Source organism: Muntiacus reevesi, chromosome 12 (genome assembly GCF_963930625.1).
Source record: "Muntiacus reevesi chromosome 12, mMunRee1.1, whole genome shotgun sequence".
NCBI lineage: Eukaryota > Metazoa > Chordata > Mammalia > Artiodactyla > Cervidae > Muntiacus > Muntiacus reevesi.
The window spans coordinates 55,310,573-55,328,202 of NC_089260.1; the positions used below are offsets into that span (position 1 = coordinate 55,310,573).

Consider the following 17,630-nt stretch of genomic DNA (forward strand, 5'->3'; position numbering starts at 1 on the left):
TCTGGTTCTCAAGTGGCTTCAGATGGGCTTTATGAAAATCAATTGCAGCCAGAAGAGTGGGTTTTCCTCTTTCTTTTTCATTTCCTAGCTGTGGGGTTATTAAGATCCATATTTCCAGCGATCCAACACGCTGATGCGGTTTCTGCTCTGACAGGTAAAGAGCTCAGAAGTCGTCATTCCCTCCTATGATAAGAAAGGCTGACCAACAGAAAATCAAAGAATTTCCCTGTACTCATCTGAGAACTGCAGCCACAGGGCACCATCCCCCCAACCTCTCACCAAATCTGAAGGGTCTATCACAACCAGAAAGGTCCCTGGAGCAGAAACTGGGGGTCCCAAGCTGGCAGAAAGATTTAAACCAGCCCTCAGGACCCTCTCTGCCCTCCCTCCCCACCTGCTTCCTGGAGAATGTCCCTTCCATTCTCCACAAAGTTCCAGAACTCACAGCCCAATATATCTTTATGTGTTTTTATTAATTCCAAGGACTCAAGATTGGCATGAAATTTATTACAGCAAATTTAAAGCATTGCACAATTTCACTGCAACTTTGAAGAGATTCCCTAGGGATTTTTTTTTACTTGAAAATTTAATCAAATAACCCCTTGATCATGAATCTGCCTGGCCAGTTGATGGGGAGTTGTGTTCACACCTGCAGTGACGTGTACTCCACACTCAATTCAATTATAAATCTCGGTGACCTCAACTCACCTACAGATGGCACTGAGCGGCATGGAAACGGTTCAGATCTGCTTGCTCTCTGTAACTACAGTGACGTATCCAGTTCTGCAAAATCAGTGAACAGCTCCTGAAGTGGCTACACAGCAAAATGGTGCGGAGTTACATGAAAACTGAAATCCTGCTTCGTTCAGTCAACAGGGAAAGGCTTGTATCGTCTCTAATTTTCATTTGTCTTTTAATCAACTTATAACGGCTGTACATGGATGTGTCTCAGAGGAAATCTGACTAAGCTCACTGTCAACTACAAATAGGCACTCACCATGGGCACTTGCTTCTACAAGGCTGAAATCACGAGCTACTGCAGCTGCTGACCTTCAACACCTCCTGAAAGGAGTTCAGGGTGGAGAGCAGAAATGAGGAAGGCTGTGCTCGGGTGGAGGGGAGGAGGGGGAAACTGGCAGGACAGGTCTTCAGGTAGCTTGGTATTTTCAGGAGCCCAATTCTTATATCTCCTCGTGTCTAGAAAAGCACTAAAACCCTTCATGGAGACCACTGCTTCTTGTGACTAGCAGAAAGTTTCTGGGAAAATTTGTGCTTGATTGCATGTACTCTCCCTTCACCAAAATCACACACATACTGATCTTGCCCCACTGTCTCTTTGGAGTGGTCTCTCGGAGCTATCTGAGGTGCTGTCTCCCAGGCTGCAGTCCTCATTTTGCCCCCAATAAAACTTAACTCACAGTTCTCACATTGTGCATTTTTTAAAGTTGACGTCACTGCCCCTTTTGCTATTGGGAGTTGCAGGGGTGGGGTGTTTCTGTTGAAACCGCGCTCTCCCCAGGGAACACAGAGTACTGCAATCTCTCTTCCTCACTGAGGACCCACTATCCTTCAAGAGACCGTCTTATCACAGCCAAAGACTCCTTCTTCCAAGCCCCCGGGAGACTCCAGCCTGTTCCTCTTAGGGCTCCAGTCAGTCCTTCTGTATCTGTTGGAGATGATGTTGGTGGCAGCTCAGCCTCTTGGTGCTTTGTCCTAGAAATGCTGCCTCTCCTCGGCCTCCCTGGGGCTTTCCCATCCTCTGGAAGTCCTGAGACCCTGTTGCTAAGAGACCCTTGTATGTGCTTAGTTGCTCAGTTGTGTCTGACTCTTTGCAACCCCACGGACTGTAGCCCACCAGGCTCCTCTGTCCATGGGATTCTCCAGGCAAGAATACTGGAGTGGGTTGCCATGCCCTCCTCCAGGGGATCTTCCAGACCCAGGGATCAAACCCGGGTCTTCTGTATTGCAGGCAGTTTCTTTACCTTCTGAGCCATCAGGGAAGCCTTTATATGTGTGTGTGTGTGTGTGTGTGTGTATATATTCTTTCTCAGATTCTTTTCCCGGGTCTTCTGTATTGCAGGCAGTTTCTTTACCTTCTGAGCCATCAGGGAAGCCTTTATGTGTGTGTGTGTGTGTGTGTGTGTGTGTGTGTGTGTGTGTGTGTATTCTTTCTCAGATTCTTTTTCATTATGGAAGATGACTTCCTAACCCAAGGACACACATCTTACAGACATAACCTCTCCCGTGGCCTATCCTAACATGCCTTGGTGGTTAGAAGACTACAAAGAGCATCAATCAAATTAACAACTGAAGTGATTTTTTCCATCTATTCTATATGCCAAGTATATAGGAAATTATAGGGGGGAATAAATTTTTGCCATTTATGTTCTAGGCAATCTGCTACTTTGGTTATTTGTAGTTGAAAGGTGCCAGTTATTTCAGCTGTGTTTCTTTTTTTAATGACATATTTTGAAAAAATATTCAGGTTTATAACCAATATATGTTAATTAATCACTTCAGTTTTTTCCCTTGAGATGTTTTAGACCATAACTGACCTCATTTTTCCTCTTTCACTCTTTATTCTTAATAAAGGTATAACTTTATGAATAGCAATCTGATATTAATATAAGCATGGACTTATTAAACAAGGGAATTTTATGTAAGTGTTAGGGTAAAGTTAAATAACACAATATTAATATATAGCTTTATGGTTTCTAGAACAGACACTTAGAGTTGAGAGATCTCAATTCTGCGATCTTAGAAGGCTTAAGCTATTCTGTAACTTTTAAAAGTGACTCTGTTATTACACTTTTTCATCAGTTTGTATTTCTGATAAGGTCTCTTTCATACACATTATTATTGGACTGAATATTTTAAAATAGAAGTAGGCATTTTATAAACAAAGATTCTGGGCTGAGGTTGTAAGTGAAACCAAGTTATTGCAATTTGATGGCTCAAGCCATTTGGTATTAAAGGACTTCTGGGGAAGGTGGGGGAAAAGTGCTTCCATTTCATTTTTCTTTCCGTTTTGTACTTGGATGTAAGGTAAGGTATAGCCGATGAAGTAACCAGACCACCTCTGGTTCATTTACATGACGGAACACTAGATGGCACTGTCTTCCTCAGGAATGGATCAGAATTCTTTTCAAGTCCATTGGTCAGGGACATGCTTCTTTTGTGTTTTCCAGAAATCAGATAAAAATATTCCCTTCACTTTCTGTTCTTAATGAAGTGTTAACTGTGTGAATAAGCATCTACAACTCGAAACAAAGTGGACTGTTTGAATAATGCAACTGAGTAAATGACGGGTTGGTAGCTCTTTATGGCTTCTGGGAACCAAGACTCCTGGAACTAGTTTACTTTTTCATTGCTGTTGATGCTAATAAACTTTAGGACAGTTTCAGGTTTCCGTAAGCATCTCAGAGCTAGTACGGGGGCTCCCATGCACTTCGCCTCCAGGTCCCCATTATTGCTCCCTCACTTGAGTGAGGCACACTTGTCACAGCAGATGAAGTGATGTTAACTCACTGTTAGCTGAGGCCCAGACCTCACCCAGTTTCCTTAGCTGTTACCGCGTGCCCTTTTTCTGTCCCCGGATCCCTCCGGATGACTGCTGTCCGTGTCGCCGCCCCGTCTCCTCAGGCTCCTCACCACGACCTCGGTGGTGCGAGGTTACTGACCGCCTGTGTGTCTGCTGCTCCTGGGCGGGTCAGGCTGGGTTACGGACTCCGGGGAGGAAGGCCACACGGGCCGGGGCGCCTCCCTGCCTGGCGTCGGGGTGCTCACTGGGCTCCGTCGTGTCCGGCTCTGAGACCCCATGGACTGTGGCCCACCAGGCCCACGGGATCTCCCAGGCAAGAATACTGGAGTGGGCTGCCGTTTCCTTTCCAGGGTGCACACTATTTTAACAATTAATTCACTTCTAGTTGGAGGGTAACTGGTTTACAGCATTGTGTTGGACGCACCAGCCACAGGTACACGTGTGTCCCCTCCCTCCTGAACCTCTCTCCCACCTCCCAGCCCGGCCCGCCCCTCTAGGTTGCCGCAGAGCGCTGGGTCTGAGCTCCCGTGTCAGAGCAAATTCTCACCTGCTTTCTATTTCACGTATGCTAATGTATATTCTTCCGTGCTACTCTCTTAATTTGGAAGTGTCCACAAGTCACAATATTGATGTGACCAGTCACTGTGCACGTTGACCTTCGTCTCCCAGCCGAGGGGGGCTTGCCGGGCTTCCTGTTTCCCGCTGTCAAGGTACCTTTTCCCTTCTTTTCTAACCTCTTCTCCTTGGAAGGAAGTCACTTTTCACAGTGAGAACTTGAGGAGCTGGGTGTGACGAGTCACCTCCTGGAACGTGAAGTATCTACTGCATTAATCATCTGAAATTCTTCTGTGTTGGAAAAATTTCTCTTCTCCTCCATTTATTCACTGCTTTATTTCTTTGTAACAGTGTAGACTCATGAATATTTATTTTACCCTCTGGGTTATAACTCGATACTACTTTATTTACTTTGTTACTCACATTTTTCCAGCTTTGGCCCTTGGGGGAATCTTTCAGTTGGCTTCTGTGTGCCTTTGACATACCTCTATCGATGTATTTTTTTCTTTTTAAGCAACTTTTAAATAGATTCTGTTCAGTCTACAAATGGGATTTCATACTATTATTCTGTGAGCATGACTCTATTCCATTATTGGAGTAATATGTTAATAATGAAAACTGAAAGATACATGAAAGTAGAAAGGAAAAAAACCTTCATTACTTTGTCAATCTTTCTTACTATTCGTGTGTTCTCTGAAAGTGTTTCTTTTTTCATTATTATTTTGCATTCTTTTTTTACATTTCCTCTTTAAAAAAAACAGATTTGCTCATTCTTTGTAAATAATTTCATATCCTGATCATTTCTATTTAACAATACATCGTGGATATTTCCCCATGTTATTACATATATATTACTTAAAATGTCCTCCATCGAATTAACCTTTCCTTTAGCGTTGAATTGGCTCATAAGTATCTTCAGTGTTTAATTCTGGATGCAGAACAGACCTTTAACACACAGGGACTGACTAAATTATCTCTCAAAATTATCTGTTTCAACATTTTAGAATTACAGTGATGAAATGAGTACATTTGAGCCTACAAGTTCTTTAAGCACTTTCACCTTATTTCGTGTATTTAAGATTGCTAGTTGAGCTAGGTCCAGGAAAGCAGCAATATTTTTGAAACCCTTGATTCATGTTTGGATTTTACAAAATTGGGCAAGCTGTTTGCGGGCAGCCTAGGAAAAGGAAGGGGAAAATATTGTCCAGACCACGCAAATAAGCCAGGGGTCAACAGCCGAGAAGCTAAGAAAATGAGCTGCTTAGTAAGAAATAGGCTTTTCATAGAAATGACGTCTAATTCAGAGCCTGGGTGCTGCCCTGCTCAACACAAATTCTTACTCCTTTACTGAGAAATAATGCAACTAACTTAATTCCATGTAGTTCAAGAAAATACAGGAGGAGATGACTCCACATCCTGGGTGGTACTAGTCACCTTATCCCCTCAGGAACTCTCATAAGTGGGCAGAACAGTGAGAACTTATATTTTTCCCTAAGACCTCTGCTTAATCACACTACCATGCTGTCCAAAATATTCATTAAACAGTTAACACAGGTGACTGAAAACAGAAAACACCACAGGCCAGACTCTTACACATTTAACCAGAGGTCATACATTAAAAGAATGAAATGGAATTTCTGTCATTTTTTGTTTTAAAATTATTTTTCTCTCCAAGAAGAGAGTTCAGCCCTCGTTTTGTATGATGTGGCATAAAAACACGGAATTTCTTTCTAGGGTTTCACATTCAGAGGTTAAACCTCACGCACGTTGTCCATGTGTCTGGCAGGGAATCCTCTCTGCCCCACTCACCCCCAATTCTCCCGTGAGGAGCTCACAGGGTTTTCAATTCATCTTGTCGCAGCTTTGTCCTCGCGGAGTGAGCGGGGAGTGGGGGTCCTATTTTCTCATCCACAGCTCTTGTTCCAAAAATTTGTGTATGTGTGAATTCTCTTCTCAGAGGACTTTCTTGTTATACTATTGATTGATAAGAAGAAAAATTTATTTTTATTTGATTCTCTGGAGTTGAGGGTTTTCATCGGATTTTTAAGTTTTTCACACTCTCCTTTTCTTTATTTGCTATTACAGACTGAGCAGCTCTCTGGAATACGATTGGGATATTTTTAAAGCTGTTGACAGATGGGGAGCTGTTGTTCAGAGACCTAAGTGACAAATGACTGGATGTGTGTGTGTGGCGGGGGGCATTCATGTCGGGGTGTCCTTAGAACGAAGTGCATTCCAACCAGCCAGCACCCGACCCGGTGCCTGGCACACGGCAAGTGATCCACAACTGCCTGTGGATTGACTAAGTGAATGAATAGCTGGCACTTTATTGTGATATGATTCCCGAGCTTGAGATTTTGTTGTTGTTGTTCAGTCACTCTGTCATGTCCAACTCTTTGCGACCCCATGGACTGCAGCACGCCAGGCTTCCCTGTCCTTCACTATCTCCTGGAGTTTGCTCATGTCCATTGAGTCGATGATGCTATCCAACCATCTTGTCCTCTGTCACCTCCTTCTCCACTCTTGGAGCCAAGGATGATCCCAGAGAGGGATCCAAGGGAAGATGACGCTCTGTCCCAGAACCAGAAACTCAGGGGTGGGCCAGGAATCTGCGATGAAGAGGCAATTCCGAGGCCTCTAAGACTGAGAGTCATGCCCTGACTCTACAGCCTGGGGAGCCCTGTCCTTTGATGTCCACCCCCCACTTTGCTGCTCTCCGCCCCCCTCACTCCATCCTCTCTCTGAAACCCCCTGCAGCCTTCTCTTCTGCTGCCAGTGCCGCGTCCCTCCTCTAAGCCAATCCTGAAGGTCACTTCTTTACAAAGCCTTTTTGCTGCTTGTCCAGGCCTGTCTTTGTAACCAGCCCCACCACCTCTCCACAGAAAGATCCTCTTCACCTCCTGCCCCCCAAAATCATTCTCCTGCACTTGCATGATCGTCACTGCCCTTGTCCCATTAAAGCTGGCCACCTGAGACTGAGTTCAGTGAAGCACTGTAACAAACGACCACTATTAACTACGGGATAACGTTCTTTCAAACTAAATACAGGGACAATAAATTAGGAGTGATGATCCACTTTGGAGAGAAAGTGCCTTACAAAGAAGGATTCAAATCCTTTGACAGGGCAAGTGTTTTAACATCTGTCACCTGTACCCCCTTGCCCACATCAGAGTGACTTTCAGTGCAGTTAGATTTGGGAGTCCACCATCAGTGATCAGAATTGAACGGAACGCCCCCTTGTGGTCTTTTGTGAAAGAGCATCTCCTTTTGTTTGTGGTCTTTGCCCCCTACTGCGCCCTTCATCTATTTCAGCAACCACAGTTCACTGGCATCTCTGCGGTCACTAAAACCACTAGACATTTCTTCCTACTTGAACTTCGAAGCCCCAGGCCTCCCTGAAGTGCATTTGATCAGAGAGAATTTCAATGACTACGTTGCTTCAGGGCTTCCCTGGTGGCTCAGACAGTAAAGAATCCATCTGCCAATATAGGAGACGGGGGGTTGATCCCTGGGTTGTGAAGACCCCTTGGAGGAGGAAACGGCAACCCACTCCAGTATTCTTGCCTGAGAATTCCATGGACAGAGGATCCTGGTGGGCTACAGTTCATGGAGCCACAAAGGGTTGGACACGATTGAGCAATTAATACACACACATGTGTTCCAAAGAGATGCATAAATATTTTGCATCTTGCAACAGAGCTGCATAAAATAGGTTTTGAGTAACCACAACCCCCTGTTGGTCAATATGAACTGGACACTTCACTCACACTAAAAGATCTCACATACTCTTCAAGCTCTCTGGTCCTTCTTCACCTTAGCTCCAAAACCCCAAACCACACATTTTTTAAGAACTCATTTGATGATAAAACCTGATCTGAAGCTATGTATAGGCTATATTCATTCCACTTCCTATGAACGCAGGCATTTTTCCTACAGAAATGTTTTATTTGTTTAGTGGTTTCTTCTCCAGTGATCACTGAGAGAAATCCACCAAATATTCAGTATATTTATTGTATTAGCCTTTCAAATAAAAACAAAAACAAAAAAGCAAACCTTAAATCAGAAACACATCTGACCCTGAGGTTAGCAGATGAGGGCTTAAGAACTTGTCTGAGCCCCAGCATAAAGTATAATTTTAAAAATTCACGGATTGTTTTGTTTTGTGACATGGTATTGACTTTCAGTTCTGTAAATAAAACCACCTTTGATTCTAGAAGTTCTGTATTAACAGTCACAATGATCAATCCAGATTATATCTGAAAAATCTTACCAGAGGCCTACAGATGGAGGCCCAAGCCTGCCCCTATCATTTCCAGATTTAAGGGAAATATTCGAGATCACTTGGTGACCATCTTGGGGACCCTGTGACATTTTTGGCGCTTGCTCCTACTCCAAGTATTTAGATTCATAAGAATACAGGAAATTAAACTGGAAGGCTTCCCTCTTACACATCTCTCAGATTAGGACTTTCTGGGATAAATTTTCATCAGTTTAATAGAACAATAATGTCATGAAATGGAGCACAAATGTTATCAAAGCAATTCAAAAGCGTAGTTTGCATAAGTTGTCTTTTTAAAAAGTGTGAATGGTGAGTTAAATACTTGCATGACTTTTCTCCCCAAATTAAAATTTTTAGAGGAAATTTTCTCTCACATCTGTCTTGACTTCAAGTGTGGCATCTTGTAAGTAGTTCCTTTGCCTCCTTAGAACATCTAGCTGAGTCCCGAAGATGCCACTGTAAAGGAATTTCACTTGTTTTATTTTGCAAGAAAATATGAAGAGAAACCACTCTATTCTTTTTGTGGCCCTGAATGCAACTGATTTCTCAGCCGTGAATCAGTGATCCTAGCGTCCAGGTATTCCAGAGTGACTGTGTGAGTTCAAGGTAATCTTTTTTTTTAAAGTGCCAAAGCACAGAATGGAGAGAATGGTGGGTGTATGGGTATCTTTGTGTATCTATTGTCATTATTGCCATCAGGAAGAAAGGCAAGGCACCCCCCAGTTCATCAGAAAACTTCACGTAGTCAAAGCATAGAGATAGAGAACTGATATCTCATTCAACCAGCAGAAGTAGAAATGCAGGTACAGAATGGGGGAAAAGGTGGGTGGTGTGAGAGATGCTCTGATGGGAATTAAGCATAGGCATGGAAAGCGGCTTTAAAATCAGAAGGGTGCGGGGCTGACCCATAGGATGAGCAATTGTTTTAATTCAGTTGAATTTATTAGATGCTGGTGCTTCGCTTCCTTTTAGCTGCAACTTCCTCGGATGTAGTTTGTTTGAGCAAAAGGAAAGCCTTCAGCACAGGCAAAATGAGAAATGAGCTTACGTTTAACTTCAGCGTCCTGATCTGTCACACTGTGTAAGCAAACAAATATGGCCCCTCCCCTAATCGACCCTCTTCTCCGCTCGTGGGTGCAGTGTGTACCCTTCTGTGGTGTACTGTGTGCCCTAGAAGCTGACCCAGACCTGCTTTGCCGGTGGGATTCTGACAGCACCCCGAGAAGCCTTCTGGAGGGCCAACGGAAGCACCAAGGGTCCCCTCCTCCCAGGGACACATGTCATGGCCACGAGCTCTACTTTAGGTTCAGCGAGCTTCCTGTTCGTAAGAAAGGAAAATGCCACACTTCCTCCTCCTCCTTCCTCCTCTACACCCACAGCCACCTTTAGGAAGGCAAGCCATCTAGGGAGAGAGAAGTTCTTCTTTTGAGTAGATTACTTTGCAATACGGGTCAGAGGTGGGGCTGGCTCTTGAACTTGGGCATGCATTGTACTCACCTTAGATTCCTGGGAAGATTTTCAAGTTCACTGACACCCCCGTATTTCCCCCACGCAGGGCAGAACAACAGAGTCAGGATCTTAGGGATGGGAGTGGGTTGGGCATTGTGTTTTTCAAATTCTCAATAATGACCTGGGACATGAAGATGTAACCAGCCTGCACATCTCTGTAGACCCCGAGATTAAACAAGTACCTCCCCAGCCCCTGGTTCTGCCAGTCAGGAACCCTAACAGTGCGTGTTGTCTGCCAAGCACCACCCATTTGGACGCAGGTCAAGAATACGCGAGGAGGCCTGGGTGACAGCAGAGATGCGGAAGGCAAAGGAATTCAGACTTGATCTGGGGGCGGGGTGGTGCGTGGGGGACAGCTGAATGTAAAACTACCAGATGAGGCAGAATGGAGAAAAACAAGGTGAAGGTGAATTTAGTCATTTCCTAGAGACGTTCTTTGGCTTTGGGGATTCCTTATACTCTCTCTTGATGCGGGGTCATGTGTGAGCTTCTGAAATGGAGCATGAACAGGTGTGTGTATGTAAAAAAATGCAGCGTGGTGAGTTAGGTCACCAGCTGTGCAGACATTAGATGGTGATAATAGTTCACCTTTGTGAAGGTGGCTCTTATCAGTTGAGAATTTTAGAACACTTTAGAATGGACCTTTAAAAAAGATTATATGGGAAAGGAAGTTAAAATTTAGGGGAAAGCAGAATATTTCATCCTTTTCTCCAGGCACACAACACCTAGGCAACACATACAAAGTGAAATTGTAATGGTGCTTGATAGATAAGCCTGGCTTCCCTGTTGGCTCAGGGGTAAAGAATCCACAGGCCAGCGCAGGAGACACAGGAGAGGCGGGTTCAATCCCTGGGCCGGGAAGATGCCCGGCAGGAGGAAACGGCAATCCACTCCAGTATTCTTGCCTGGAGAATCCCATGGACAAAGGAGCCTGGTGGGCTACAGTCCATGGGGTCACAAAGAGTCAGACAGGACTGAGCTATTGAGCACGCATGCATGTACTTTACTAAGCCTATTTGAAAACAAATCCTGTTGGGCCCCCGACAGGGATGATGGGTGTCCAGGCCACCAACTCCTCAGTTCTCTAATCTGAAAACACTCAAAGGGTGGAGAAAGAACTTGTACACATTTTTCAAACAATGTAACCAATGGAATCACCTCCCCACCCCCACTCTCCCACCAACTGGTACCCATTTTTATATTGACGACAGTTGGAAATGTTAAACACCAGTGAAAAACTTGAGATGTTACTGGCCCAGGTGTATTAAAATAAGATCAAAAATAGAAATATTAGATATATACACAAACAGCATTGGTGAAATGTGATGTGATATAGCATTTTCCATTCAAGCTTACAGTAGAAAAATTTAACAAACCAAACCTCTCTCTCACTTGCTCCAGTGACTCAGGAAAGCCTTCTCACTCATTTAGTTTCCAGCATAGCCTCATATAAATAGACTCACACAGATCACACACAATTTAGAAAAGATTGCTGAATCACAAAAATAGCCCCCAAATATGGCATTTTTACTTTCTAGAGTACAACTAAAATGAATACTTGATCAATAAAATAAAGTTCAGAATCATTTGAAGCAGTGAAGAAAACTGATGTTTTGTAAGGTCCTAGAAGGTTTTGCAGAGATTAGAATCATCTTGTTTGTCCAAACTACAAGGTCCAAAGAAGTCTGGATAGAGGAAATTGTGGAATTGAAAAGCTGGACTGTTAAAAAACATTCCTTCTATTGGCAGAGCAGTTCTTGAAGCTCCCTTCCAGGGGAGCTGAGCAAACCTGGATGGCTGGGGAGTCTGCGTCGCTTAACACGGTGGCCCTGCCTGCTTGCTGATGACACTTTCAAGGAAAGAGATTCCTCTGCCCAGCTGGGGTTCTGAGTGATTTCCTCGGAAGGAAGTACTGACCAGTCCAGATTTCAGGGGGTGGGAGGTCACAGAAATCTGGAAAGGACAGGGAAGCATCTGACTTCACCTGCGAAATCTAACGGGTTGGATTAGTAGATTTTTTTTTTTTTAACAAATAAGCTCAAGCATAGAGAACATAAAAAGAAGTGTCATGAAGACATCTGGTTATTTCAGTTGTGCTCCTGTCTGAGATTTACAGAAATGGCCTCCGAACCTCTGTGTCACATACCACCTTGTAAACAAGAGGCCGATGTGGGTGCACTTTTGTGGGATAGGTGTTTTCTTCTCAGAAACCCATGTCCAGGTGTTGGACTTGCAGAGCCAGTGTGCCCGCTGGGTGCAGGCTGGTGGGCATATCGCCCTTGAGCGGAGAATCCTTTCCCGTGGAAGAAGTCCTTCCTGAGTTTTAGCCTTGTTTGAAGGAAGCAAGGACAACCAGGGAAGCCAGCCCAGGAAATAACTAGTGACCAGGGATTGTTTTTCCCTTTGGAGGGAGGCGGTGGTCCCGTGCATGGCTCGAGTCCCCGGCACTAAGGCTGCTGCTGGTACTGGCCCTCGGTGGCCGTGTAGAAGTCGTCCAGCACACTCTGTAGGTAGTCGAACGTTGGCCTCTCCTCTGCCTTTTCCTTCCAGCACATCTTCATGATGTCGTAGAGCTCATCCGGGCAGTTCTCCATGCGAGGCATCCTGTACCCTTGTGACAGGGCGGTCATCACATCCGCATTAGTTCTCCCTGGAGGCAAAAAACCCACAGGTACCTTTAGAAGCCAGACTGAGGGTTACGCGATGCAGTGGTACCCACCTTCTTCATCCCTGGTTGGAGCAAATGTCAGAGGATGCTGTGGGCTGAACTGTGTTCCCACAGTCCTCGCTCTTCTGGAAATTCCTATACTGAAGACCCAGCCCCCAGGACCTCAGAATGGGACTGCGTTTACACATAGGGCCTGTAAAGCAGTGACCAAGCCTTTAGGGTAGGCCTAAGCCCCATCTGACTGGTGTCTTTATAAGAAGAGGAGATTAGAACATGGAGATGCAGGGAAAAGCCAGAGAGAAGACAAATGGAGAAGATGCTGTGTCAAGGGCCAAGGATGAGCCTTGGAGAAAGCAATCCTGTCAACACCTTGATCTTGGACTCCCGGCCTGAAGAACTTCGAGAAAATACATTTCTGATGTATGAGCAATTCAGTTTGCAGTATTTTGTTACAGCAGCTCTCAAAACTGGTAGAGGAGCTAAGGACATTTCTATAAGCAACGTAATCATATAAAGGAGGTTAGTACAAAGAGGATCTAGGCAGCATTTAGCTGCCAAAGTAAAAGCAGGTGAATGTGATAAGCAGAAGACAGAGCGAGTTCCCTTTAATGACAAAAGGATGTTGGATCTGACAGAACTTGTGAATAAACAAGCCGAATTCTAACACGTCATCTCACTGTCTTTTGCACTAATTTTTCCCCCAGCTTCTACCAGTAATTTAAAAAAAAATCATTTTCTCATCCATTATCTCCTCCCAATACTTTTCAAAATCAGCTTTTCATTGCAAGTTTACTTAAAGAAGTCAGTATCCTTAAGTGAGCTAGACCAACTGTTTCACTTCCACTCCTCAAATTGTTCTCAGGACAAGAAGAGGCAGGGCTTGGTGGGCTCTGGCGAGGGAACCAGTGTGCCCGCGTGTTACATCACTTCAGTTGTGTCTGACTCTTTGCGACTCCATGGACTGTAGCCCGCCGGGCTCCTCTGTCCATGAGGTTTTCCAAAATACTGGAGTGGGTTGCCATTCCCTTCTCCACGGGATCTTCCTGACTTAGGGATCCATCCCTTGTCTCTTAAATGTCTCCTGCATTGGCAGGAGGGTTCTTTACCACTAGCTCCACCTGGAAAGCCCAGGGCACCCACTATTCCTGCCGGGCTCTGCAGGATCACTGACTGTGGAGGATGGCTTTACTATGATCACTAGTCTCAGGGTAGCTCAGACACTGAACTGTCCATCTTTGATGCTGAGAAGAGCTTTAAGGAGAAAAAAAAAGGCCATTTTAATAATATTTGTCGCCATGATTAAAATGGGATAAGAAAACATGCTCATTCAGTCATTTTAGCAGGCTTCCCTGGTGGCTCAATGGTAAAGAATCCGCCTGAAAGATAGGAGACCTGGGTTTGATGATTCGGTTGAGAAAATCCCTTGGAGAAGGGAATGGCAACTCACTCTAGTATTCTTGCCTGGAGTATCCCATGGATAGAGGAGCCTGGCAGGCTACAGTCCAAGGGGTCGCAAAGAGTTGGACACAACTTAGTGAATAAACAACAACAACATCAACAACAAGGGGCTGGAGGGGGGCAGGCAGATTGGGGAGTTAGGTTCTAATGGGTACAGTATCAGTCTGGGAAGATGAAGTCGTTCTGGAAATGAATGGTGATGATAAGCCCAGCAGGTGAAGGCTAGGTGGCCAGGTTTCCGAAGGAGCTAGTGACGCAGCTCTGGGCCAGAGTCTCCTCCTCCAAGTCCCAGAGCCTCCTCCACACATCACTGTGGAGCATGCAGTACCTACCACACAACAGTTGTGAGGCTGTATGTTTATTGATCAGGTGTCAGTTAGAGGCAGAGTAAATAATCTTTCTCTATAGGTTATAGATTATAGATAGATAACGTCAGATATCTCAGTTGATTCAGAAATACTGTCCCCAGTTTGCAATGGTGTTATTCATTAACCTCAGTGTCTAGAGCAGAGCAGCCGTCAGAATATGAAATTTGGCACTGGAGGGTTTCACAGGATCGTCAACCCACTGTGTAGGCCCCACCCGGAGGCTTCCCCCTCCCGCCAGCCCTCCAGGCCCAACAGCAGCGAAAGTGACCAGGAGCCTGGAGGCCACATCACTGCTCTGCCCCAAAGCCTCCCGTCTCTTGCAAAGTCAGAGGTGAAGCCCCTGGGCGGCCTCTGAGGCTCGCATCCGCTCCATGTCTGCCCCACACCTCCTGCCCCTGCTCGGGACCCTGCTCTTGCTATTTCCCCCATGGGACACCCAGCCCCGGACAGCCCCTGGGGCTCTCTGTCAAGTCACTGAGTCCCTGCTGCTACCAGATCGCTTTTAGAACCTGCAACCCATCCCCCAACCCCAATCCCTAAACCATCACACCCTCCCCCAACAGCATACTTCCCATCCTACATATGGTCCTTATTATCAGTGATTATTATAAATGATTGTAATCAATACTCAATTATTAGCTCTCAAGGGAGGAGCTGGGACTGCTCCATCCGGCACCTTGGGGATGCTTAGCACCCTCAGATTTTTGAATGAGGGAATGATTTAAACATTAAAGATTTACTTTTAAATTGACTGTATCCATTGATTTTGCGAAAAGCCCAACATTAACAAGAATGAGACGGCTTTGGGAAAAATCCCTCTGCTTGCATGTTCCTGGAAAAGGGAGGGCTGGCAGAATCTGGCTGGGAAGATGTTAGGAATCTGGAAATACTGAATGACGTCCCCACAGCTAATAAGTTGAGGATCTAAAGAATCATTTGTTTGCAGACAGAGGTGGTTGTCTCTTGAAGTGGCAGAGACTCCGAAGAACATTATACAAATCTCTGTTTCAGAACTGACCAAGAAAGAATCATACTGCCTCATCTCTGTGTCCGTTTCCTCCACCATCGGGTGCGAGGCTTGGGAGGAGCCCCGTGTCTAGTCCTCCAACCATGTTGCTTCAGCAATACCTGTGACCATGCCAGCACATTCTAGGCTGTTAGTAGTGGAATTCATTAGTGGAGAGACAGAATATGCACTCAGGCAAGAAGGCGGAGAAGTGTCTAAGCATATTTTAGAACACCTTCCGCTAAAGACAGTCAAAGTTCTCACACCCTTGTGTCTTTCCTCTGAATATTTGTTCATCTTTTTTATGTCTCATACCACCTGTCTTTTTTCTCATATATATCCTGCAAATGGAAATAGGTAAGTAAGCAGTACCTGGGTAGGGAATTTTCCCATAGGTGACAATTTCGTACAGGAGAATTCCAAAGGACCACACGTCAGACTTGATGGTGAAACATCCGAAGTTGATTGCTTCTGGAGCTGTCCACTTAATGGGGAACTTAGCACCTAGGGGAGAAGACACAGGGGCTTTACTTGGGTCTGAGCTGAAACAAAAAAGTCACAGGCGTGTGACTCTCACACTTTCCTTCTTTGAGGGGGAAAGTTTTGATGATTTATTTTGAATGGGTAACACATGCATATCCTAGGTGGTTCAATGATAAAGAACCCGCCTGTCAATGCAGGAGACCCAGGTTCAATCCCTGGGTCGAGAAGATCCCCTGGAGAAGGAAATGGCAACCCACTTCAGTATTCTTGTCTGGAAAATCCCATGGACAGAGGAACCTGGCGGGCTACAGTCCGTGGGATCACAAAGAGTCAGACATGACTAAAGTTCCTGAGCACACACACACAGGCTTGTCAAATTCTACTAAACCAACGTCATAAATGGATCTCCTGGGTCTGAATCCTGGCTCTCCCACTTACTATACGGCTTCAGAAGCTTCTAAACCTCTCCTTTTTCCTCATATACAAGATGGAAACAATATACTACTTGTCATATAGGGTTACTGCAGAATTAATGAGATGATGTATGAAAAGCACTTACAGCAGCAGCTGCCTCACCGCAAAGCTCACTACCTTTTAGACTGCTGCTGTTGTTCAGTTGCTCAGTTGTGTCTGACTATCTGTGACCCCACAGACTGCAGCACGCCAGGTTTCCCTGTCCTTCACTACCTCCCAGAGTTTGCTCAAACTCGTGTCCATTGAATAGGTGATGCCACCTCACCATCTCATCCTCTGTCACTCCCTCCTCCTGCCCTCAGTCTTCCTCAGCATTAAGGTCTTTTCCTTTTGCCTACTTCTCCTCAAACTGCTTTCCTTGACCTGCCATTTTGCTGAAGGTGCTTAAGGCCAAAGATAAATTATAGTCCACCGAAGAGTACCGAAATTTGAGGCAGGAGAACCACCTTAAGCATGACAAATGCAAGAGATGTTTCGCAAATCAAAACAATGTCTTCAGTCTGTTTGTCACACCTATGAATTCTGCAGGCACCTTCCAGAAATAACACACATGTTGTTAAATTAATCCTTGTTTAACAAGTCTTAGGAATGTCAAGGAACTGCTTGACTCTTTCAGAAGAGAAAGTACTGCAAAAAACCCCAAAGAACAACTCACTGAAATTTCAGGAATGAGACTGCCAGAGTCCTCAGATCACAAGCAACACAGAACAGTCTCCAACAGGAGAGGCCAGTGCAGGCAGACGGGCCAGCCTCGGAGCGACAGGCCAGGGACTCGGGAATTTACCCTGCTCCGGATGTTCTTTGGTTTCCATGTATAATATGGAATGTGGGGAAATAAAGGAGTGTATTTTTGTAGTGTTACATTCACTTCTGTGTGTGAGTGTGATAATTTCCATGATTTAACTTGTATTGGGTTGGCCAGAAGGTTCGTTCGGGTTTTTCCATAAGATGCAAGGGAGAAACCTGAAAGAAATTTTTGGGCAACCCAACAGTTAAAAGGCCAGAATATAGCCTCGAATAGTATAGTATAGAATTATTGTTACAAATATTTTTTCTACAGTGAAGCAAAGTGTACCTCATTGGGTGAAAAGCTCTGACATGTAATATGAACAAAGAATTGTGATTCTGCCAAGCCTCTTCTTGTTTTGCCTTGCTTAACTGAAATACAGATGACTGCACTTGTAAATTTTATGAAAGTATCATATAGAGATAACTGAAAGAGTCATTAAAAAAAAAACCAATTATTAGGATACACCACAAACTGCAGCTATGGTACATTTTGAATATTG

The 17,630-nt window shown here is 44.8% G+C and overlaps 1 protein-coding gene across 2 annotated transcripts in view; it reads right to left on the minus strand.

The window, feature by feature from the left end:
• Positions 1-11,123: 11,123 nt before the first annotated feature.
• LYN (LYN proto-oncogene, Src family tyrosine kinase) overlaps positions 11,124-17,630 on the minus strand; it is a 108,287-nt gene continuing 101,780 nt past the window's right edge. For both annotated transcript variants that reach the window (XM_065902566.1, XM_065902567.1), the window contains exons 12-13: positions 15,757-15,888; positions 11,124-12,534 (exon numbers count right to left, since the gene is read on the minus strand). In XM_065902566.1, the coding sequence (XP_065758638.1) occupies positions 12,332-12,534; positions 15,757-15,888 (335 nt within the window). In that variant the 3' untranslated portion in view covers positions 11,124-12,331. The remainder of the gene's footprint in view (positions 12,535-15,756; positions 15,889-17,630) is intronic.